At 41.8% G+C, this 24,979-nt stretch overlaps 2 protein-coding genes across 2 annotated transcripts; both read left to right on the top strand.

The window, feature by feature from the left end:
- The first annotated feature begins 1,637 nt into the window (after positions 1 to 1,637).
- On the top strand, positions 1,638 to 7,325 carry LOC306830962 (uncharacterized protein). The gene is made up of 8 exons (XM_079354762.1): positions 1,638 to 1,704; positions 1,796 to 1,816; positions 2,978 to 3,020; positions 3,430 to 3,584; positions 4,579 to 4,713; positions 5,172 to 5,363; positions 6,856 to 6,954; positions 7,108 to 7,325. Exons 1-8 carry the CDS (start codon positions 1,659 to 1,661, stop codon positions 7,311 to 7,313), a joined length of 897 nt encoding a protein of 298 aa, XP_079210888.1. The 5' UTR covers positions 1,638 to 1,658; the 3' UTR covers positions 7,314 to 7,325.
- Positions 7,326 to 8,131: 806 nt separating this feature from the next.
- Positions 8,132 to 14,692, top strand: LOC306830242 (uncharacterized protein). Its single transcript, XM_079353609.1, has 8 exons — positions 8,132 to 8,151; positions 8,881 to 8,954; positions 10,111 to 10,187; positions 10,783 to 11,003; positions 11,740 to 11,896; positions 12,796 to 12,958; positions 13,085 to 13,138; positions 13,219 to 14,692. The coding sequence occupies exons 2-8, from the start codon at positions 8,942 to 8,944 to the stop codon at positions 13,473 to 13,475; spliced, it is 942 nt and encodes a 313-aa protein (XP_079209735.1). The 5' UTR covers positions 8,132 to 8,151; positions 8,881 to 8,941; the 3' UTR covers positions 13,476 to 14,692.
- Positions 14,693 to 24,979: the final 10,287 nt, after the last annotated feature.

Below are 24,979 nucleotides of genomic sequence, written 5' to 3'. Positions count from 1 at the left end.
TCATTTGTCTTACAGTGTCAGATGCAAAGGCAAAAGTGAGGAGTCACCAGACACGGTGTAATGTGTCTGGTGACTCATCACTTTTACTATTGCGTTCTTCACGTTGCGAGGAAGTAGTGTGCGCCTCGTGTCCTTTCTTAGCCTGTGATGCCCTGTCCCCTTGTCCAAGAGAGGACTTCGCTGAACCCACAGAAATGTGGTGCTGCTCACTCTCACCGCAGCAGAGACGTCAGGGCGCTAAAGAGGAGAGACGTATGATATCAGAGGAGCAGGCCTGTGCTTTAGGCCCATTAAGGAGATAGATAGGGCATGCAAATGAACAGATACATGGGGCTGGCTGTAGATAGTCTACCTACCCAATCAGAATTCATGTTGCTTACAGACCCCTGCTTTTTTTTTATTTATTTTTTTTATTTTGATTGGGTGGGTCAAGGCGCAGTTTGAGAGACTGCCTCTGTCCCGGTTTATGAGCCTGCCATGTGGTCGAGTCACCGTGTTGCTCGTTTTAGTGTTATTCATTTGATTCTTTATTTGATATAAAACAATTGCTACATTAATTGACCTACATGTAGACGCATAGCCTAGGGCTATTACTTCACTGATCCCTTTAGACGTCCCAACTGAGCTCTGGTCTCGTCATCAGCTCACATGACCATCACGCCTGGCTGCATTTTATGATGTGCTTATTCCAGATGAATCATCCGATCATTTACAGAACTCCCCAGAGACATTAAGGAATTTCATCTACGAGATAGCATCTTATCTTCAGAGTATTTGTGTCCAGATGCCTCTCGTAATTTTTTTTAAATTTTTTTACGCAATAATAATAATAAATAAAAATTTGGAAAGAGGTAAATGACATACTATAATAGCACTCACAGAGGTAAATGGCATACACTACTGTCTATACGTATGCCAGCCCTGAAGGACTGTTTTACTGGATGGGCTCGTTTAACTGAAGTATAGACTACGTTTTAAACTGCAGGCCTTCAGCTAACTAAAATCTGTTTCTCTTATTTAGAAAAGTAAAGAATTGAATTTCTTTCACCCATACTTTCATCTTCATGACATTAAACACGTGTCAGCAGGAAAGGTCCGAACACAAGGTTGATCTCACTCATCCATGAGCGTAAATGACAGAAAGTTGTGTGCAGCTGTGAGTGCGCCATGAAGAAAAGAGATAACTATATTGATTAATCCACTGGAAAAAAAAAAAAAAAAAACACGTTTAGTAGATGACATGTTAGAAAGGAAAATGCTATGAAACGTATGACAAAAGTAAAACAGATGGTTGTACTGCTTATCTTTCGCCAAACCAATCCCTGTCTTTCTTTCATTTTCACACAACAGGGTGAGAAGACTGGATCTAACTTTAATGCTGCTGAAGTTAGCTTTTAATTTTGGAGCAACACATTTAATGCCAAAGAAGTTTTCCAAACTAAACGTACGGTAAGTGGCAAACTTATTAAAATTGCTACTCTGAAGATTTTTTATTGGTGCACATTTTGGGCGGTGGACGCATTGAGCACGTGTGACAAGCCATGTTTGTAGGTGCCTGTGGTACCAAGCTGGAGGAGGGGCTAATTGAAACTGTAGAGTAGACTATCTATCTCTGCATCTTTGTCGCGCATCTCACACTCCGCAGTCACAACTATTTGATGCTTCAAACAGGCTCAAGAATGTTCCCTCTGTCAGTGGCTCTTGGTATGGGTAGGATATGGATACATCTTTGTACAAGTTTGTTTTAATTTCTGAAACTAAAAGATTGTCTACCTTTATGTTTTTGGTTCCATAGTGTTGCTGACCTTTGGTTTGGGTAAGTGGAGCTGATGTTCTATAGCCTAACTTGGAGGCATTTTTCTTGTTTTAATCATGGAGTGTGAGTCTCCTGTGAGAGTTTGTCTGTCTGTCTGTCTGTCTGTCTGTCTGTCTGTCTGTCTGTCTGTCTGTCTGCCAAGTTATGTCTGGTTTCACTGAGCTCCTTAAGTACCAGAATGCAGTACCAGTGTTCAAGACGTGAGGTTAGATAGTGTGTGAGAAAATTGTGAGTGTGTGTGTCTATGTAGCTCAGGTGGTTCTGGCTGCAAATGAACTTTTCTGTCTTTGATGTAAGCTATAGCCGATCTGCCCTGAAATTGAAAGAACAGGTTAAGACTGAGTGATGATGTGTATTTTGAAACTTAATGAAAACAAAGTGGGAACATTTTTTTTAATTACTTTTTTGCACTTCCTCTCTGAGTGATGGTTGGCAAGTTTTGAAAACCCATGGACAGGATGTCAAGGCAATGCCGGGGAGAAAGGATTTCGGTTTTGGGGCATCAGAATGAAATCTTGGCTTTGAGCAGATGATGTATGTCTGTTAGCTTTTTCAGGCTTAGACTTGTGTGTGCAGCCAAATGTGAAGCTGTTGGCATGAGAGTGTACACCTGAAGAATGATGCCTTGATTCTCTACTGGAAAAAGGTGTATTACACCCTGTGAGTCCTTGCCTGAAAGAAAGGCTTTGTATTAATTAATTTAGTTTTAATACCGACACTCCTGATGGTTGCTGTCAAACTCCATTTTTTTTCATTTCTCCTCTCTTCTGTTTTATTTCATTTTCTCTTTGGTCTGAGCTAAATCGGGCTAATATATGTATTGTTATGACTTATTGGATGCTTATTGTACCATATCAGCAGAAGTTATTATTGTGAGCTGGCGTTTTAAGAAGTGGTTACAGGCTAGGATGATTTTTTACAAAGAATGTTGTGACTACAGGAAACTTTTGTTTTGAGTCACTCAATCACTATAGCCACAGAGCTATAGCTGCAACAGCTCTGGATTGCCACTGTGCAAAACAAACATTTACTTACATGAAAGTAAGTCTGGTCCGCCTTGCACTTTAACCTGATTCAAATGTGTTTTGTTTATTGTTTCACCACTTCTTCTTATTTTCTCCCCCATTACTCACAACTTGAAATGTGTGTTTATGTTGACAGAGTCAGCCAAGGGTTCACATGCCTTTAGAGACGACTGTTACAGGTAGGTATTCCCCTTCTTTTCAGTGTGGGCGAAAAAGTGTTTGGCTCTGGTTCTCAAAAGATTTTCAAAGTGCTCCTCCGGACATGAAGAAAGGGGAAAAGGAATAGAGGAAGAAAAAGGAGGAGTGCTGGCAGTTTCTGCAAAAGTACAAAAAAGTTTGTTCGGACAGATAGAGAGGAATATAGGAAGCCCTGATTGGCTGTTTCATAGCACCAATCTGTGCACCTGTGTAACCATTTAAAGTATTCTCACTACTATCCATAAGAGGGCAGCATTGCAAAGGATAACATAGAATGCACATTGGCATGACAGGGAACGCAACATTTATGTATATATTAAGCGTTTATGTTATATGGTTGTTATTGATTGTAAGAGAAAATATCTTTGTTTATGTTGTCCTTGATTGCAGAAGAACCTGTAACAGTATAGAGTATGACCCCCATAAGGCTGTGTGCTGTGAGAATAAGCTCCACTCAGGAACAGGACTTTCATGTTGTGGAAAAGAGTCCTTCAACTCAGCAGAGGCCACCTGCTGTAAAGTAGAACACCAACAAGAAGTAACAGGTAACTGAGGCACATTTGTGTCAGAACCAGGTGAGAGGCAGCTCTCTGATCAAGGAGCAGTAGTTACAATACAGGATAGCTTAAACCCTTATGACTCGTGACTAACACAACAAATAAAGCCAAAACAATTGGTATACACTTTATTTATATTTCAAAAGTCATGAACACTCGTATGAATAACTTAGCTCAGGTGTTATAACCACACCCATTCACTTACCAGAGGACACATTGAGAAGTTAAAATAAGTTATTCGAGCTCAGAGAGCTTCAACATAGTTTCTTCACAGGATGTCAGGAAGAAAACCCTCCTTGCTAAGTCTTACCCTCGTCAACTATAATTACAATTCACTTCAAATGGATGAACCTACTTGAAGTACTGAGCAGTTGAGTGTTGATATGCTGTTGCATCACCTAGAAGTTCTCGTGCAAAACAGGGGCTGAGCCAATTGGGTGAGTCCACAGTTTTGGCATTGCTTTGGGGGAAGGCCCTTTGTCATTCTAGCATAGATTTATATTTTCCGGACTCTAAGCCAATTTTATAGGAGATATTACAGTTCTATTTGCAAGATAGTCGTCTTCGCAAACATCTGGGGTTTCCCATTAACTGGAAGTTCCCACCAACAGTGCACACCCGAAATCCTTCCCAGGAGAGTATTAGCTCATTATATGCAGTAGCCACAAACCTGCTGTACAGTATATGGGGATCCAACTCCATTGGAGTGGCTATGAATGGGATGTGAAACAATAACAATAATAAAACACCTTAATCAGGCTTATGTTTCAGGCTTATGATTATTTTCCCCACTGTCTTCTACTCCAACAAATAGCCTTAACTGACATTTTTCATGACAGATGAGCTACAAATGATGCAGTCTAAGCTGTTTGTGTTTTTATTAAACTGGGAACTTCCACATGCTGACAGTAGCTCTTGGAGCTGTAAGTGTGTTTGTGTTCTTCATGAGTCTTGACGTCTTGTCTGTATGTCATGTGTTCAGCTCATGTTACACAGGGTTTGAGTCAGGGTGTGTCCTGTTGCTGTGGTCTGAAAGCCTACAACCCACTTAATGAAATATGCTGTAATTCAACCGTCAAAGACAAGACTGCGGCAAACTCACAGTGTTGTGGTGAAGGTTAGTAGCAGTGAACATGATTGTTTTAGGGTTAGTGTTTTAAAACGTGTTTTTATTGCACAAAACATGAATGTGGTTTCTATGTCATTATTAACGTGTGCCTGATTCTGATTGACTGCTGAATGTACATTAGTAGTTTACCAAGCTGTAAAATTAGACTTCCAAAAGTCACATGTTTAGATTTGTTCAACTTTTCTTCAAGTGGAAGGCAACAGTGAAGCTCAGCTACAGAACCTGAAACCTTGGTGTTTTGTTTAATCTCAAAACAATTCCCCACAACTGTTCTTGTTCTACATGCAGATTTCATTTTCTGAAGATTTCAAGACTTAAAAGATTCATACCACTTTTCTCTGTAAAAATGTTGCAAAAGCTGGGTGTGTAAAGGATAACTTGTAACCAGCAGGTATGTCTGAGGTTAAAGCAATACATTTAAATAATCCTTTTGATCTTATCTACAGATGCTTTTGATGAAGAAAAACAGTTGTGTTGTGGTCCCCATGATAAAAAGAAGATCCTGTTAAGAAATTCCAGTCACCACGAGTGTTGTGGAGTGACCAACCAGTACGACACAAGAACTCAGTGCTGCTGCTGGGTGGACGGCGCTCTTAAGATATTCTCGATTAACTCCAGCTGCTGTGAAGTCGAGACAAGTGCGTATAAATAATCCCCATTATTACTTTACACAATTTAGTCTATGAAAAATTTAGTTTTAGTTCTTACTGCCTCTCTTAGTGTTTTTTTTTTAAAGTATTTTTATCATATTTTTATCTACTCAGTGCAGCCCGGTTATACAGTTTCCACTTAGTCTATGAAATATATTTTTATGTACACATTTTTATATACTCAGTGCAGCCTGGTTATAAACATTGTGACACAACAACAAAAGGGTCAGGCCAATGGAAAGGGCGAAGAAATGCGGGTCAATTCAATAACAAAGTAAAGTTTGTGCATGTTTACTTTACAAAACTAATACCTGTGTGAGTCCACACAATAAAATACGAAGCAGGATTTGAGCTTAGCGAGGTAACTTCAGGGTTAACCCAGGGTTTTCAGCCCTACGAGGGTCGATACTTTTTACCTGGGTATGTCACCACGGTAACTTATGCTGAACACCTAACCTGCTCTGGAGCAGGTTTTGTTGGAGATAAGAGATCAAACTGAAAATCTCTGCCCACTGACCAATCAGATAGTTTGATCGTTGAGCTCCCGGAGCTGATCGAGAGAGGGGAGGACACTTGATGATTTTACATTAGACTATAGTCTGTTTAGTTAATGATTATTTTTCACTGATATCTTTCAAAGGAGACTGAAAAAAGCACTGTAACATTTTAGTTGAAGATGAACAATTACAAATATTTTCTTGTGGCTTTGAATTGTATTTTCATTAATGTTTAATGGCTCTGTTTGTGATGGGCAGAGCTGCAGTTTTAATATAACTTCTCAAAACTGTTCTCCTCTCCACTTTAAACAATCAGAGCAACACATTCAGTTCAGAGAAGAAACAGAGGTATTATAGTAATAGGTAATAGGTATAGGTAAACTAACAAATATGAGCTGCAGTCTTTACCAGCAGATTTTCCTTTTTTGGTTCTTCCTGCATTTGTTACTGCAGCTGTGTCTTTTGGGAGCTTGTTTGTCTTAAGGTATTTATATTGTTTATATACACTGTAGTTTTTGTAAATATAAGGTTTGTAGATATGACGATCTGCTGACGGCAGACGCAGTGAAGATTGTGATTAAATGGTTAAATGACGCTAGCTCCACCCCTTTTACGTGAATGCGCTCTTGGCAACCCTGGGTTGAGGGATCAGGTTGATAACCAGCCTCATAGGACTGATGATCACAATTTCTTATGTCAGAGTTTGTTAAGTCAGATAACCCAAAGAGACCCTGGATATGTTGAAATCGCTTTGTAGTACAAGTGAACTAAATCAGGTCAACATGCACGCACACATGCAAAACAGAGGAGAGCGGGTGCGGCTTGAGCCAGAGGCGCTGCTTGTAAACAGACAAGGCAGGCAACTGCTCACAAACCTAAACCAAAGCAGTGCCCAAAATGTGAAAGTCTTGGGTGTCTGTAATGTCTAAATATTGACTTAATCTTTGCCTTTTCTATTTTCATCCTGCAAAATCTAAACACAGCTCTCTGTGGACAGAAGGCCTATGACAAACACAACGAACTATGCTGTGAATCAACTCTAGTAGCCAAAAGTACACCAGCTTCCGAATGCTGCGGTAAAAGTGAGTAGAAAAAACCCCAAATGATCTTTTAAATAAGAAAAAAAAGTATTTAACTTAAGTATTTTTAAAAACTAAACACACACTGCCTTCATCAGGTACTACAATAATGGAGGAGGTTAAAGTAATACTCAATGATCCTGATTCTTTCCACAGAGATATATGATGAAGAAAAGCAATTGTGTTGTGGTCCCCATAATGAAAAGGAGATCCTGTACAGAAATTCCAGTCACCACGAGTGTTGTGGAGTGACCAACCAGTACGACACAAGGACTCAGTGCTGCTGCTGGGTGGATGGCGCTCTTAAGATATTCTCGATTAACTCCAGCTGCTGTGAAGTCGAGACAAGTGCGTATAAATAATCCCCTTTATTACTTTACACAATTTAGTCTATGAAAATTTTAGTTTTAGTTCTTACTGCCTCTCTTAGTGTTTTTTTTTTTAAAGTATTTTTATTATATTTTTATCTACTCAGTGCGGCCCGGTTATAAACATAGTTACTTTGAATTCTGACATAAGCAGGTTGATCAGCTAAGGTCCTCAAAGATCATAATCGACTATAATGCTTCCTATTTCTGTTTTATAACTTAAGAGCAGTTCTCTCCAAGAACATGGTTAGTGGGTCATGTTGGTTAAAAACTATTGTATGTCTAACTACATCATCTATTTGAGGCAGAGCTCCCTGAATTGATTGATCCATGTCAGTTAACTTGGTTTTATTGAAGCTTTCAGACTGTACAGGGTCCTGAAATAAATACAGTTGTATTATGCGGTGAAAAACATTAGTGTTAGTGCTGTCATGAGCATGTAGTAAAAACATGTTGTGCTGCTATGTCCACAGGTGTGCAACAAGAGGTAAGAAATATACTACTTTACATATTACTATAGTTAGTTTGTGGTTTATCTTTCTGTTGTGAATCATGATGACTTATCAGCAGTGCCAAAGCTGACCAAAATTGCATGAACCATAATAGTAACCTTTAAAGTATATCTACAGATTGTCAAACAATCTAAGACACAGAGAGTGATTTGTTTGTTCATGTAACAACCTTATCAATGAAGCCTTGGGAATGTTTTTCTGCTTGCCATGTATTGATAAGTGAAGAAAAGGAACAAAGCAGTGAAGTATTGGTTTGTTCACTGAGATATTTCTTTGTTTTTATCTTCAAAATATTTTTAGACTGGAACTGAACCCATCCGGTGAGTCAACCAAACAAGTATTTTAAGTCTCGTTCTGACACCAATGACAATTGTTTATTGATGATGACAATTATAATAAACAATACATATTCTGACAAGTGTTTTGATACTACAAGCTCAGCTTTTAAATTATAAACCACCACAACTTGTTGTACATACAGTACCATGTGTTCGACGTTTCAGGGACGTTTGCAAAGGACTTCAATGCGCACAAACTAGCAGTAAATCTGTACGTACTTAATATAGCAGTGAAAACCATAATTGTATTTAATATTTTCACTCTTCAAAGCGGATTGTTTGAAAAAAATCTGACGTCTTGTCTTAAAGAGTCATTCAAACTGGGCTAATTGCCACCAGAGAGGTACGCCTACTGTCAGACTTAGCATGTATGTTTCGTGCTTGTATCTACACTGCAAGCTACCTGAGATTATTTAATTATTAGTTCTGCAAACACAGTAACCACCACACATGTTGCAGCCCAGAACTGACGACTGAGCAGCATCACCATTTATTGTGTGATCCGTGAAACACAGATGTGATTTGGCAGCTTGATCTATCTTGATAAAAAAAACTCCGCTTGAATATTCAGTATTAGTGGTGGAGTGATAGTTGTGAAAAGTCATATGGATGATGCACTCTTTATCATCTCATAGCATGCCTCTTTTCCGAACAGATCCTTTGGTTCAAACTGACAATTGTTTATTTTTGCTTGTCTTTGCACATCCACAGTCCTAAAACAAACAACATTCCATGCGGTTCATCGTTTTTCGGTGTGACTGAGAGAGACAAGATGCAGTCTTCAGGTATGGCAGGTGTATATTTAAGTGCTGCTTCATATATGGAGGCTGTAATCCTTAACGCGGCCCAGGTTCGACCCCAGCCTGTGGCTCCTTTCCCGCATGTCAATCTCCACTATCTCTCCCTGATTTCCATCGCTGTTCACTGCCCTATCTCTCCAATAAAGGTACAAAAAAGTAAAAAAATAGACTTTTGAAAAAAAAAGGAGGAAAAAAAGTCACAACGAACAACAAAAAAAACTGCTCAAAATAAAAAAACACCTCAGAGCCAACATCTTCTCAAAGTTTATAAAATGAATTACTTGGAAAGTTTGAATGTACCCTAATTCTATATTTGCAAAATACTCCATAGTACATGAATAGATTTGAAAAATATGTTTTTCAATGTGACAATAATGAGGGGGTCTTTGGAAAAAATTCTCACCTGAAATGGGTTCATGATCTAAAAAAGTTTGAGAACCCCTGCTCCAGAGAATATGCAAGTCATATTCAATGTACGTCATGTTTACAGCAGCACACATGAGCTCATTGTAGCTGCATTCAGGAACCCCTGAGGGAACAACTGTGAAAGGTTAGACAAAGGAATAAACACGCCACAGTTCATACCCTCTGAGAATCTGTTCTTAGGTGTGTTCACTTTTTGCAAAACTTTCCCTTTGGAAGAATCAATGGGAACAAAAGAACAACACTGACAACTTTCAGCCCACAGACTGATGTCAGAAGAATTTCCAAACAGCACTTAAAGTAATGCATTCATATTTTTAGCATTTTGTTTTCGTCAGATCTCAGAGAGTTGTTCAGTTGGACACGAAACGTTTATAATTGCATGAAGATGTCATACTGTAAGTCTTGGAAATGGTAAATTCCTTATCATGTGTGTAACCCCAACATGTTAAGATCAAAGGGAGCCAGAGCCCTTCACTGAGGTTACTGAGGTTACTTACATGATGTTGAAACACTGGGCAGGTGTTCAAAGACAGTTTCCCACCATATGCCCCTGGGAAGATAGGAAATGGGTGTTTATCAAGGAGGGACTGATAAATCTTTGGTGTGAGCATTTTACATGTGACTCATGTTCTTCAGCCCCACTCCCTATGCATGCTACTGTGTTTTTCTGCTCTGCTTGAATTGATCCATGGTATATCAACACTCCTTTGTCCAGGTCAGGGAATTGTTAACCCCACTGTGAACGACCCACATCAACATGTTTGCCGTGCTGACTGGATTGGTTCGGATCAAGTAATGTACCACTGACCCTTTTTCTATCTTATGGAGTGGAGAATTTTAACAGTTGGTTTTTGTGTTTTACTGTGGGAACAAACACACACCACCCTGTCAAATAAGGTTTCCAGGCTTTGAACAAATGTTTCACATTATCTGTCTTAAACATGGCTAATGCAAAAGTGTCATCTGTATTTTAAAACTGTAAGCTTTGCACTCATGTCGTTACTGTGAATGGAAGAAAACAACTGCTGTCTCAGAACAGCTAGGCTGAAAAAGAGCTCAGAGCTCCTCCCAGCTTCTTTTATAGAGCGAGCGAGGATGTATCGTGTCAATCCGACAAAGATTCTGATAATGTTACTGTCATAAACGTTAACTGCATTTGAATAAGGATGCTATAAAAATGCACTGGTAAGATTTTTCTTTGTACAATTTTAATTGCAGATATTAGGATTTGCAATGACTTCAAGTTCTTTATCTCTTTTTTGTCACAATTAAGAAAAATATGCTTTTAATGTTTGTATTTTTGCATTAATGTGTGCGATTATGTCCATGCCCCTTTTTCCTGCTTTACTGCATTTTTCATTAAAAAAAAAATCTCTCTCTCCTCCAGAGTTGGGGAGCGACACAGAACAGCTTGGCACACCACAAACTCCTCTGTTGTGATCAGGAAACAGATAGAAAGGATGGAGCGGAGAGTTCAGACAGCGATGTTCCTTACCTCCAATCTAAAGGGACTATATGTTGTATTAAGTTTCATGGCTCACAAGGACAGCACTGCTGTGGGACAGAACTCTACACACCTCATAGCGAGGTCTGCTGCAATGGACACAGGTATTTATGTGGCGTCTGTGTTCTATCCAGAAAACATCCTGATGAAATTCAGGGAAAATTGTAATTCTCCTTTATGAATCAGCTTCGTCTTGGTTTATTTGTCGGGCTCAGTGTGCAGTAGTTTGCAATGTCTTTCAACAGGCAATAAAATAGTCTATGCCAGATTTTTGGTTGCGTACGTGAGGGAATAGAGAATCTCAGACAAGGAGTGGCATGGAAAAAAATTCAGTGTCTGAGAAAGGCAGGAATTCTAGCAGCTGACCGGACTGATATTTCCTTTTAACGTTTCAAATGCATCCAGCTTATGAGTCAGGGAATGTCTGTATGTCTGGGTCAACTGTACTGTAGCTTTGCCTTTTCTCTCCCATCAAATCAGTTTTAGGCTACATCTTGAAGTATTTTTTTTTTTTTTTTTTTTCAAAATCTGGTGTGAGAGACAAAAACACATCCTGTTATCTTAAGTAGCAAGAGGCACCCATGCAGATGCTTGCTTTGGCCCTGTTAGATGTGTAAATCACGTAAATGCACGTAAAGTGTCTGCTTACGTGCACACACACACACACACACACACACACACACACACACACACACACACACACACACACACACTTTGCCTTAGAAGTAATTTGACATTCATAGCCCCATGTTTTGGTTCACCTATCTTTAAATGATCACAATACAACAATATTACTTTTTTGTTTTATCTCGCTCCCCTGCAAAACCTGTGTCCACCCAGACATCCCAAAGAAGGAGACACGCGCTGCTGTGGGGTTGAAGCCTACAACATTACGGACAAACTGATGAAATGCTGCGCAGGGACACTGTACAACCTGTCATCTAACATTTTGGCACATGAAGCACAATGCTGCGGATCCAGCTTGCAAAAATCATCAGTAGGTTTTCTGATTACATTTATAGTTATTGTCATCATTATGTGTGTAACCTAATTTCAGAATTTCACAGGGTAACGCCGTAACCTCCATGGTAATAGTTCTCAACTGGTGGGTAGTGACCTTTACAGTCTATGGTCGTGACCTACGGGCCATTTTTAGTGGGTTCAGAATGTGTGCCTGAAAGAAAACAAATAGTCTATAAAATGCCTAAATGTTTTCTTTTGTTCCGTGTCTTTCTTTTGTAACTTGTGTTGTACAGTCTGAGGTCCAAACTGCACAATTTTTTATTACATAAAGCTGAAAAAAATGCCTGAAATTTAGGTCGGTTTTTCGTGAAGGATTTGGTAGTGGGTCTTTGGGCTATACCATTTTAGATCCCCTGCTCTGGAGTAAGGTACACACTTGCATGCAATGTTACGAAGCCACTTTGAAGTAAACATCAAACCGGTTAAGAGACCTGTGTTAATGTTAGATTAGCATGACTAGGAACAACTAAACATTTTGACTGATCTCTGACAAACACTAAGTATAACTGCATGTCAAAGACTGTATTTTTGTTACATAAAAACGGGTTATTTTTTTTAAAAATTGTGTCATTGTTAGTCACTTGACGATCCACAGCCTTGCTTACAGTCGACTTCAACAACTCATTGATTGTTAAAAGTAAATAGGAGAAGAAGGGACATGGGCCTGGATTGTGTAGAGCTCCATTGTTTTTGCCTTTTTTTTTTTGCATACTGTTATTTTCCTTTTCTCCAGGCCTACACTACATATTGTTATACTGTACTTATTTTCACTGTAAATAAATTCACTGGGACTGCAGAGATACCATAGAAGCATAATCCTAACACTGATCCTATACCCTGACTGTTATTCCAACCATTGTACTCTATATCCAGGACATTTGCTGCTCAAGTGAACACAAGGAGGTGCTCTACCCTGCCAAGATGGGATTCAGATGCTGTGGTCACCTCTACTACAACACTTCTGTGTGGTCATGTTATGCGGGGAGCCTGAGCCCAGTCCACAAACATGGACGGCGTCAGAACGAGTTGATTAAAAGTGAGTTGTTTTTCTTGGACACCACTTTGCCTTCTTGACTTAAGAATTAGGCTTGATTGACATTTTAACTTCATGTTTTTGTCATTATCTGGATCTAAAAAGATGAATATAATGTTCCTTTTTCAGAACCCAGACTTGTGTCGATGAGCAACTTGACTGAAGAACATCTCTGCGAAGAAAGTAAGATATCACTTTCCTGTGAACTTTTAAAAGAGAATGAATGTATTTAATAAATATAATGCATTTATGTTCCTGTTTAGTGCTTGTCGGGACTCTGGACAGTGTGACTCCGCACAGCGTCGTGTTCAGCAATGTGCTGATAATCTTTGGAAGAAATGCTACTGTGAAACATCTGCCCTCGACTCACATCCTGAGAGCCCTTAACTGCTACAGCTTCCCAAAACTGACCCTTGGAAAGACCTACTTTTTTGATAAAGTTAATGTCATCATTGATTTCACCCATGACTCTCTTCTCCATTCCCTCCATTTTATTTTTTCCATATGTTATCGTCCTTAAGGGACCTCAGAGAAACCTGTTTTAGCAGACATTGTCTGTCAGGCGGTTAAAAGCTTTCAGTATATCTTTTTACACAATGCAGAAGTATATAAACTACCATAATAAGCTGCTTGTAGTTAAACTATTCGTTGCATTACTTTTTGACGCTTCCTCTAACAGTTTGTCAACTCCATTGCTATGGGTCAGCCTTTTAGGGAATAATTCATAGTTGTTGAAGCATATGATCCTCAATAGAAGTATGAAAGTACAGCACTGATGATTTGGATGACTCAGCAACAGCCTAACAAACCAGTAGCGCTCAGTGTTTACAATTAAGAGACTTGGTTTACAGACTCAGAACAAGTCACAGTTGAATTTTTTGTGAAAACATTGTTTGGCTGACTTGTGGAAACCAAGATGAAAAGGGAGTTGGAAAAAAAAATGGCTCTCAAGGGAAGAAGATGAAATGTAGCCTAACACCATTCAATAAACTAAAAACATGATATTACCACATATCAGTACTTTAAGGGAAACTTACATTAAATGTATAAACAAAGAAAACCATTTCTAACAAACTGACATACACTCCAGGTAAAGCTGTTGTTTTTACAAAATACCTTAGACTACATATAGATGATTTATTCTCTGTCATGACTGGTGACAAAAGAATATTTATATTAATTTCTACAGAAGCTCAACAGCTAAAAGCTAATATATTTTGTGTTTGAACAAATTTGCTCGGCTTAAGTACTTTGGGTTTAAGTGTATTTATTCTCAAACACTAGGGAGAGTTGGCGCGTGTTTGCTCAAATCTTGCACTATGACAGACATGATTTGTATTAGGGCTACAAATATGCTATAATGACCTTACAGTAAAATCCTGAAAGGTTCAACTGTGAATTGAAAAAACTTCTATATTACCATTTGGGTAATTTGTTGTCTTAGGCTTTTCATGTGAATGTGTTTTCTGTAGCGTTTTACACTGTTTTGGAAACTGAGTTTATTTTGACATTTATCAGTACTGTACAATATATTCTTCTGTATACTGTAAGTTAGTGTATTAGAATTAGAAGATTTAAGTACAAACACCAACATTTTTAAACTCCCACAGTACAATTTCTTCTTAAATTGCATGTTCAAAATGATTGATTTATTGAATGTGTCTTAAAAATAACAGGATTTGTTGGGTGTCTGACTCTGTTGGTTTCTTTTTCTGAATAAAAACAGCTGTAATAACACTTTATGGTCCACAATTGAGTTTTTGAAAAAAATCATGGTATTGTACCAACTGTGTCCTCACTTTGTATGCTGCAATCATTCATTGTATATGTCAAGTTTATTTCATTTTTTAAATCAATTCACTTGATTCCTTATCAAATCGAGAAAGTGCACTTGGACGGCACTGAGCAGTGCTTGCATTTTAGTTTACAGTTACAAAACCACAAACCAAAACATTTGATACATGTGCAAATAAGATGGTATATTACTTTAATGAATGGATTTAAGGGTGCTGGTGTTGCTCATTTGGTAGAACAAGTACCTCACAAAGAGCAAAGTCCTTGAAGCATTGGCCGCAGACTCCCGTCCTCTCCCTCCTCCCAACACTTTGTCTATTCAGCTCTCCTTAGTATGTTCAGTGTTCTTGTGAGAAAGGACATAATTCATCAGGGATACAATAAGATGTGTTTCTTTAAGAAATTTAAATTATAGTACATTTAAGAACTAAACAAAAGAGCAGGGGAAAAAATATGAAAGTCCCTGAATTCTCATCTGACCTGATGTGGCTCTTAAACTTAAACTGTATTTTTACTTTTCCAATACATGCACAATCCTGATCAACACCAATACAAATCCACAGAAGCTTGCTTTCTTTGGATTTCTTTAGCTTCTGGGTGAAAAAAAAAGATCAGGGATTGGAAATAAGAGTAGTCTCATATAAAACATACCACATTTCCAAATTAATTTTGAATACCATGAGGCTGTTACTGCATGGTGTTAACAGTGTATAATGAACCCCAGTCATTCATTTGATAAGGGTGCTTTAACATAGCCAATGCTTAAAACTGATGGAAGTTTACTGATGACCAAAGGTATCCAAAGGATATCTGATGCATCATTTTCCATGAGCTAGAGCTGAAAGTCGAGCCTTCCTGAGTTGCTGTGGGTCTGATGATGGGGTACTGCTGTTTTGGTTAGTGTGCCCACTAAAGGCCATTGGTGTGGTATGTACTGTAACTTATCATTAGGGCAAAAGCATGGGGATGAAAGCATCTGTATGGTTGGTGGGGAGAGGGGGTCCCTCACCGAGTACTTAACCTTTTTATGTTTATTGTAACTTCATTAATAATGTGCATGTGTTTTCCTTTTATATTGAAAAGTTAACCCATCCATCCATCCATTTTCTACCGCTTATCCGGGGTCGGGTCGCGGGGGCAGCAGTCTAAGCAGAGACACCCAGACTTCCCTCACCCCAGACACCTCCTCCAGCTCTTCCGGTGGGACCCCAAGGCGTTCCCAAGCCAGCCGAGAGACATAGTCTCTCCAGCGTGTCCTGGGTCTACCCCGAGGCCTCCTCCCGGAGGGACATGCCCGGAACACCTCCCTAGGGAGGCGTCCAGGGGGCATCCGGACCAGATGCCCGAACCACCTCAACTGACTCCTCTCGATGTGGAGGAGTAACGGCTCTACTCCGAGCTCCTCCCTGGTGACCGAGCTCCTCACCCTATCTCTAAGGGTGCGCCCAGCCACCCTACGGAGGAAGCCCATTTCGGCCGCTTGTATCCGAGATCTCGTTCTTTCGGTCATGACCCAAAGCTCATGACCATGGGTGAGGGTAGGAACGAAGATCGACCGGTAAATCGAGAGCTTCGCCTTTCGGCTTAGCTCCTTCTTCACCACGACGGACCGATACAGCGACCGCATGACTGCAGACGCCGCACCGATCCGTCTGTCGATCTCGCGCTCCATCTTCCCCCCACTCGTGAACAAGACCCCGAGATACTTAAACTCCTCCACCTGGGGCAAGGACTCCCCACCGACCCGAAGAGGGCAAACCACCTTTTTCCGGTCGAGAACCATGGCCTCAGATTTAGAGGTGCTGATCCTCATCCCAGCCGCCTCACACTCGTTAGCGAACTGCCCCAGTGCACGCTGGAGGTCCGGGTTCGATGGAGCCAACAAGACCACATCATCTGCAAAAAGCAGAGACGAGATCCTGTGGTCCCCGAACCGGACCCCCTCCGGCCCCTGGCTGCGCCTAGAAATTCTGTCCATAAAAGTAATGAACAGAACCGGTGACAAAGGGCAGCCCTGCCGGAGGCCAACGCGCACCGGGAACAGGTCCGACTTACTGCCGGCAATGCGAACCAGACTCCTGCTCCAGTTGTACAAGGACCGGACCGCCCTTAGCAAAGGGCCCCGAACCCCATACTCCCGGAGCACCCCCCACAGGGAGCCGCGAGGGACACGGTCGAATGCCTTCTCCAGATCCACAAAGCACATGTGGACTGGTTGGGCAAACTCCCATGAACCCTCGAGCACCCGCTGGAGAGTGTAGAGCTGGTCCAGTGTTCCACGGCCAGGACGAAAACCGCATTGTTCCTCTTGGATCCGAGGTTCGACAATCAGCCGGACCCTCCTCTCCAGAACCCTGGAATAGACTTTACCAGGGAGGCTGAGGAGTGTGATTCCCCGGTAGTTGGAACACACCCTCCGGTCCCCCTTCTTGAAAAGAGGGACCACCACCCCGGTCTGCCAGTCCAGAGGCACTGTCCCCGACCTCCACGCAACGTTACAGAGGCGTGTCAACCATGACAACCCCTGCACATCCAGCGACTTAAGATACTCAGGGCGAATCTCATCCACCCCCGGAGCCTTGCCACCAAGGAGCTTGCCAACTACCTCGGTGACTTCGGCTTGGGTGATAGACGAGTCTACCTCTGAGAACTCAGCCTCTGCTCCCTCGGTGGGAGACGTGACGGTGGGATTGAGGAGATCCTCGAAGTATTCCTTCCACCGTCCAACGACATCCCCAGTTGAGGTCAGCAGCTCCCCACCTCCACTGTAAACAGTGTTGGTGAAGCACTGCTTCCCCCTCCTGAGGCGACGGACGGTTTGCCAGAATTTCCTCGAGGCCGACCGAAAGTCCTCCTCCATGGCCTCCCCGAACTCCTCCCAGGCCCGAGTTTTTGCCTCCACGACCGCCCGGGCTGCGGAACACCTGGCCTGCCGGTACCCGTCAGCTGCCTCAGGAGTCCTATGCGCTAGCAGCGCCCGATAGGACTCCTTCTTCAGCTTGACGGCCTCCCTTACTTCCGGTGTCCACCACCGGGTTCGGGGATTGCCGCCACGACAGGCACCAGAGACCCTGCGACCACAGCTCCGAGCAGCTGCTTTGACAATGGAGGTGGAGAACATGGTCCACTCGGACTCAATGCACCCAGCCTCCCCCGGGATCTGCGAAAAGCTCGTCCGGAGGTGGGAGTTGAAGACCTCGCTAACAGAGGGTTCAGCCAGACGTTCCCAGCAGACCCTCACTACACGTTTGGGCCTGCCGAGTCTGACCGGCTTCCTCCCCTGCCAGCGCATCCAACTCACCACCAGGTGGTGATCAGTTGACAGCTCAGCCCCTCTCTTCACCCGAGTGTCCGAGACACACGGCCGAAGGTCAGATGACACGACCACAAAGTCTATCATCGACCTCCGGCCTAGGGAGTCTTGGTGCCACGTGCACTTATGAACATCCCTGTGCTCGAACATGGTGTTCGTTATGGACAAACTGTGGCTAGCACAGAAGTCCAATAACAGAACACCGCTCTGGTTCAGATCAGGGAGGCCGTTCATCCCAATCACCCCACTCCAGATCTCACTGTCGTTGCCCACGTGAGCATTGAAGTCCCCCAGTAGAACAATGGAGTCCCCAGTCGGAGCACTGTCCAGCACCCCTCCCAGGGACTCCAAGAAGGCCGGGTACTCCACACTGCCGTTCGGGCCATAGGCCGAGACGACAGTGAGAGCCCTGTCCCCTACCCGAAGGTGCAGGGACACGACCCTCTCGTTCACCGGGGTGAACTCCAACACCTGGCGGCTGAGCTGTGGGGCTATGAGCAAGCCCACACCAGCCCGCCGCCTCTCACCGCGGGCAACTCCAGAGAAGTAGAGAGTCCAGCCCCTCTCGAGGAGCTGGGTTCCAGAGCCCAAGCAGTGCGTGGAGGTGAGCCCGACTATATCTAGCCGGTACCTCTCAACCTCCCGCACAAGCTCAGGCTCCTTCCCCCCCAGTGAGGTGACGTTCCATGTCCCGAACGCCAGAAGCTGCGTCCGGGGATCGGGTCACCGAGGCCCCCGCCGTCGACTGCCGCCCGATCCACATTGCACCCGACCCCTACGGCTTCCTCTGTGGGTGGTGGGTCCACAGGAGGACGGGCCCGCGTCATCCTTTCGGGCTGAGCCCGGCCGGGCCCCACGGGCAAGAGCCCGGCCACCAGGCGCTCTCCTGCGGGCCCCAACCCCAGGCCTGGCTCCAGGGTGGGGCCCCGGCTCCGCCATGCCGGGCGACGTCACGGTCCTAGTTCTTATTCCTTTCATAGGGGTTTTATGAATTGCTTTTAGTCTGACCCGTCACCTAGGACCTGTTTGCCTTGGGTGACCCTGCTGGGGGCTCAAAGCCCCCGACAACATAGCTCCTAGGGTCATTCGGGTGCTCAAACTCCCCCACCACGATAAGGTAGCAGTTCAGGGGGGAGAAAAAGTTAACCATCTTATTCAAATTTGCACTTCAATGACACAAGTTATTCAAATATAAAAGCTATTCTCTAGTAAGTAATTCTCCAGAAGCATGACCTTATTGCTTTTCTTCATATTGTAGATGCTTTTCTTCTGAGACTTTACATAATGTTGGCTCTCTGTCGACAACTAAAATAAGGTTGACTGTATGAGTTTTTAAAGGAGCTACACATTAGACACCTTAGGTAAAGACATAATACATGACATGTAAAGTTCTATGGTTTCCCTACTTCTTAACCTTTTTGGTGATTTAATAACCTTACAAATTCATGACTTAAAGGAGAAGTATGTAAGTCTGACAGTGTTTCAAATTGTTACTGCAGTCCAAATATAAAACATGGGAAAGAGCTGTCTTAAAACCACTTGAATACTTTGGTCCAAACAAATAACATTCCATTAATATACTGGAACAAAACGGGAGAGGTTTTAAATTGGCTCGCCTCTCAGTCTTTTTGTTTCCAGTCAACCACAAATTCCTAAGGGGACACGTTTTTGTACAGCTGAATGGAAAGCACAGTTTGACGAGCTTTGCTTGTTAATGTAGAAATGCCAGACATATTTTGTAACATATTGGCACCTTTTCAACCACATACCAGACATTACATGATAAAGAGGGGACTTGAAAAGTAGCCATAACAAATTTGATTGATTAGCTGTATGGGGTTGTTGTTGGCTAACAAACACCTTGTCACGACTGCCGGGCAGAAAACAGGAAGGGAGGACCCAATTGCAGGAATTAATTTATTTAAAAAGGGATACTTCACCCATTTACATGAAGCTGTGTATCATTAGAAACATGGTAGTAGTGTTGAATGGTCGTGAATCCAGCCCTCATTTTGCCCTGAGACGAGAAAAATGCGTTTCTTTGCTTGAAAGTTTTCTTCATGTGATGCAAAAAGCGTCATTATCACATGAAGAAAACTTCCAGGCAAAGAAAAACATATTTTTCTCATCTCAGGGCAAAAAGAGGGTTGGATTCACAACCATTCAACACTACTACCGTGTTTCTAATGATACACAGCTTCATGCAAATGGGTGAAGTATCCCTTTAAACTAAACAGGCAAAAACATACTCGAAACAAAATCCAAAAAAACCCACGTTAAGCAAAAACAAAGAAAATCCAAAAATGAGGAGCATTGAGTATCCAAACAAGCAGCACAGGTACATGAGACAAACGACAGAAGACAAAGACATAAGACAGCAACCAAAGACAATGAACCGACAAGAAACTGAGTAAAACACAGAGACTAAATAGACATGGGGTAATCAGACGCAGGTGAGACTAACGAGACAGGTGAGGACAATCAGGGTAATCACAAAGGCAGGAAACACAAGGAACAAAGAACACAAGACCAGAACAACTGAGGACAAGTACAAAGTAAAACCCAACACTGACACCACCTAAAACCAGATATACAAAATAAAACAGGAAACACTAAAGACTAGACTTAAAACAAGAAATAAACTTTCAGGTAACATAGAAACACATTTAAGACTAACGAAAACGCAAGACTATGAACATTAAAACACACAAGGGAAACGAAACAGAACACTTAGGAGAACTAAAACAAGACGAAACACAGAAACAAAATAAAACCATGACACACCTAACATATGTATGAAAGGTGATATTCATGATCAAATGTGCAACTGGTTTAAAACATGGTCTGAGACAACAATAGAAACAGTTTAACAGGCTGCTCCAGCGTTTATCATCAGGTTTGAGGGTTGTAATCCCTAACAGAGAGACAGGAGTTTTAAAACACTTCAAAACATAAACCGTTTCCGTCCCTCCCTCACCCCTCCCAGCACAGCCATCCTGGTTCACTCTCTGGTCACATCCTGTCTGGATTATTGCAACTCCCTTCTGATCTCTGTCACCCTTCCCCCAAAAAGTCCCAACAAACACTCCAACTGGTTTAGAATGCTGCAGATCATCACCAGAACACCTTTTATCCACCACATCACCCCTGTTCTCCAACAACTCCACTGGCTCCCAATCACACACTGCATTGTCAACAAAACTCTCTTCCAAACCTTCAAGGCCCTCCATAACCTTGCCCTGTTCGTACCTCACTGAACTCCTCCACATAAACACACCCAATCGGACCCTCAGATCATCTTCCTCTATCAGCCTCCTCATCCGTCCTGCCCGCATGACCACTATGGGGTACAGAGCCTGCAGCCACTCTGCCCCCCACCTCTGGAACTTCCTCCTACCTGACATCTGAAACATTGACTCTCTGACCATCTTCAAATCACGTCTCAAAACATACCTGTTCAAACAAGCCTACTGACTCTGATTTATGCCCTCTTCACTGCAAAGCTTCTGTTTTAAATCTGTATGTAAAACTGTTAATTGCCTCCTTCCAATTGTCTAATTTATATGTTTTATATTGTTTGCTTTTAACTCTGCTTGTGGCTGCTTGTAATTCTATGTGTTATATTGTTATCTTTTTAACAGGTGCCCATAAATGAAATTATTATAATTATTGTAGTACTAGACTACTAGTGGCACTCAGACATCTGAGCAAATATAATGAATATTCTTTCTGTTGCTTAGCACAGTGATTGTTTTACAGCATACACACACTGGGGGAAATCTGTTTGCAGCTTTTAACAGATTTCTCCTGCTACGGTTCGTTCCTGATCCCCATCAGGGAAACTGCTAGTTTCTATCTCATTACTCATTCTTCACCTCTACTATGCTGGGGCGAACAGAGGCCTCTATTTTTCTTTCAGACAAGTCCAAAGCTACTGAAGTGTACAACATTTAGTGAGGTGAAACACATGCTGGGTAGTGACAGGTGTTCCCAGTTGCTGTTTGTTTGTGCCTTCACAAGATGTGATCTAACTTCATTTATTTTTAGTGTTGACAGCGTTCCAGATATCTGACCATGGGACCAAGGCAATGGCACAGTTGTTTCACTTTCGATTCACTTTCCTTCCATTTGTTACCCCAAAATGTCTGCCTCCAACAGAGTCCTCAACCAAAAACCACTGCCAAAGAGTTTACTTACAGATCATAGTGTGGATTGGAAAGGAGGGTGATGCTAACACAGTGGATTGGGGATGGTGGACAACTGGTTCCTGCCAGTTCTGACCAGTAAGACTGCTGCCTCAGAAAGCCTCCTGCAGATGATCCACTGTACTGCCTGCCGAACACAACGGTGCAGTTGCAAGTCATATGGACTACCATGCATGTCTGCTTGTGGACCATGTCAAATTGGGAATTGTGAGAATCACTTTACCTCGAGCTTTAACAATTACTGTTATCACAAGCACCCTAGGATAACCTAAAGAGGACATCCATGTCTCAGAGATCAAAAAAGTATTTTCTCTTCAAATCAATTGACAGCTTTCTAACTGTACACACTCTCTTTAGGCACTCTCTGTCACTGTCACATCCCCGGGTTTAGAGGATAGTTTGTCTCATGTCTTGTGTTTTTCTTTGTTCCTTGTTTCCCTCCTGTCTGATTACCTGATGTGTCTCACCTGTGTCTTGTTAACTCCACCCCCTGTTCAGTATTTAATGTCTGCCTTCCCCTCACGCTGTACCAGCTTGTCTTGTCTCTATGTAGCAGCGCTACCAGCATTTAGCCTTCCTGTTCTGACCCTGTGTGTTTTTGACCTCGATTTTCTGCCTGATGGTTTTTGTACTTCTGCCTGGATTGTTTGACTCCCGTGTACCGAACCTGCCTACATTAAATGGATTTTTGAAATTGCATTTGCCCTGAAGTCGTGCGTTTGGGTCTCCTCCTCTGTTCGTGACAGTCACTGAGGAAACTTAAGGACAGCCGGCACTGCACCCGGATCAATTTCTTTTGAAAATAACTTTCTTCCGATGTAACTACACCTCTGGGCTTTGTGAAACTACAAGACTTCATAATTAATTTGTTTTTCTAGGAAACAATGATTTACATGACTCATGGCAGCTCTTTGTTGCTCCCACATTAGTTTGTTGCCTTTCCTTCCTTAAATACGATATGAATAATGCAGAGCGGCACTTCAAATCAAAGTTTTCTGACATAACAAAGAAACACCACATGAATGATGTAGCAGCTGCTGAAAAGATACTGGAGCAAATGTCATGACTTGCATCATAAACACATGTCCGGTAGACGGGTCTATGACAATTGAGAAGAGAACTAATTTGATCTGAAATAAAACAATGAGAAGGAGGGAAGTGACAGCCTCTAGTGAGAAGGTTCCTTCCTCATCCTTTCAAACTGCCCACACAAAACCATCATCCCACACATTCTCTCATGTTCTTGTCTGCTGCGCTTCCTAAACTGACATTCCTTCCATTAGACCATAAAATACTGGATTTTGAAATGTACAACATCTTGTAAATCAATGCATGAAAGTACTGCTCATTGTAGGTGGGATTCTCAGCCAATGGCATAGCAAATTAGAAGTGCTGTGTGTGTCAACTTTTTACCTTACTCACATGGCAACCATTTTCCGCTAAGGTCTTGTATAGAGTGGGTATCATTGATGAATATCAAGACAATAATTTCAAGATTAACCATGTTATCTGATTTACTGCATAGTATTAAATGACCCTTAAAATGTAAAGTGCAGGATTAAAGCAAGTTGGTGTCAGTTTCACTTGTCATTATTTCACTTTCCCCTGATCACCAAGACATGAGTTCCCATTTAGGAACCAAAATGTCACAGTCCTTGTTGTTTGACATGTTTTTCAACGTCTACCTGTGAATATACCCTTGGAAATAGATATTCTGGTTCTGAAAAAAAGTGTATTTCACATGGTTGTTCATTACTTTGGGGATATGATACATGCATTTTTACAGAAGGAGACCAGGAGTTAAAAAATGAAGAGAAAATGCCTTAGACCTCAAAGTCTTAAAGCCTGATTTGGATTTTCTGGTGAGTGAAAACTGCAGATGTCCAGTCAATCATTGATATTATTTTCCCCCAAGCATTCTTATCAGATCAACATGAGTGAAACGAGCCACTGTGACATGCAACTGCAGTTCACCAGTTCAGAGTTAGACCAAAGTCACACACAGGAAACATTGACACATACACACACAACACACACACACACACACAGAACACAGACAGCCTAAGCTTGAGCAATATCTCCCTCTGCTGAGTGTTTTTGAACTCACATGATGAAAAAGCTATTAAAGTGTACTTTGAATGTAACTACAAAAGAAACAAATGCCCTTGTATTCTTAAAGCTGCCAAAAATTTCTTTCTGTTAATAAGAGATCATCTCCTCTTTATACAAATTACATTTCGGCATTATGATCACTTAAAGATCATGCTTAGAAATAAGATAGTCAGTAAATTATAAATATATAAACAAATAGATAAAAAACAACACATATTTACAAAAAATAACGTTTTCATACCATTTCTTTAGCATTTATAACAAGTTAATATCTGGTAATTTAGGGGACTGTTTTAAAGTGTATGCCTTTATGCGACGTACAGACAGAACACAAGGATTTTAGAAATGGCGAACAGTGTTGTGTAGATACGTGCTGTAATTTTTTTTTTTTAAACTGACTGAACTTGACACTTTTGTATAACAGGAAAATTATGGAGAATTTAAACTCTAAAGTGGCATTAATAAAACTCATAGATGTCGACTGCCGAACATTTCCAAAGAAGAAGAAGCAGCATTATTTTCCATTCAGCTTTGCTTGGCCAATGTGAGAACCAACACTTTAATGGACAATTCCTGAAGAAACTGCAGTGTGAGAGATGG

The sequence above is a fragment of the Symphodus melops genome (assembly GCF_947650265.1).
Source record: "Symphodus melops genome assembly, chromosome: 10".
In the NCBI taxonomy this organism is placed as follows: domain Eukaryota; kingdom Metazoa; phylum Chordata; class Actinopteri; order Labriformes; family Labridae; genus Symphodus; species Symphodus melops.
Note: the sequence above shows the minus strand (reverse complement) of the source record. Positions and strands in the feature narration are given on the sequence as shown.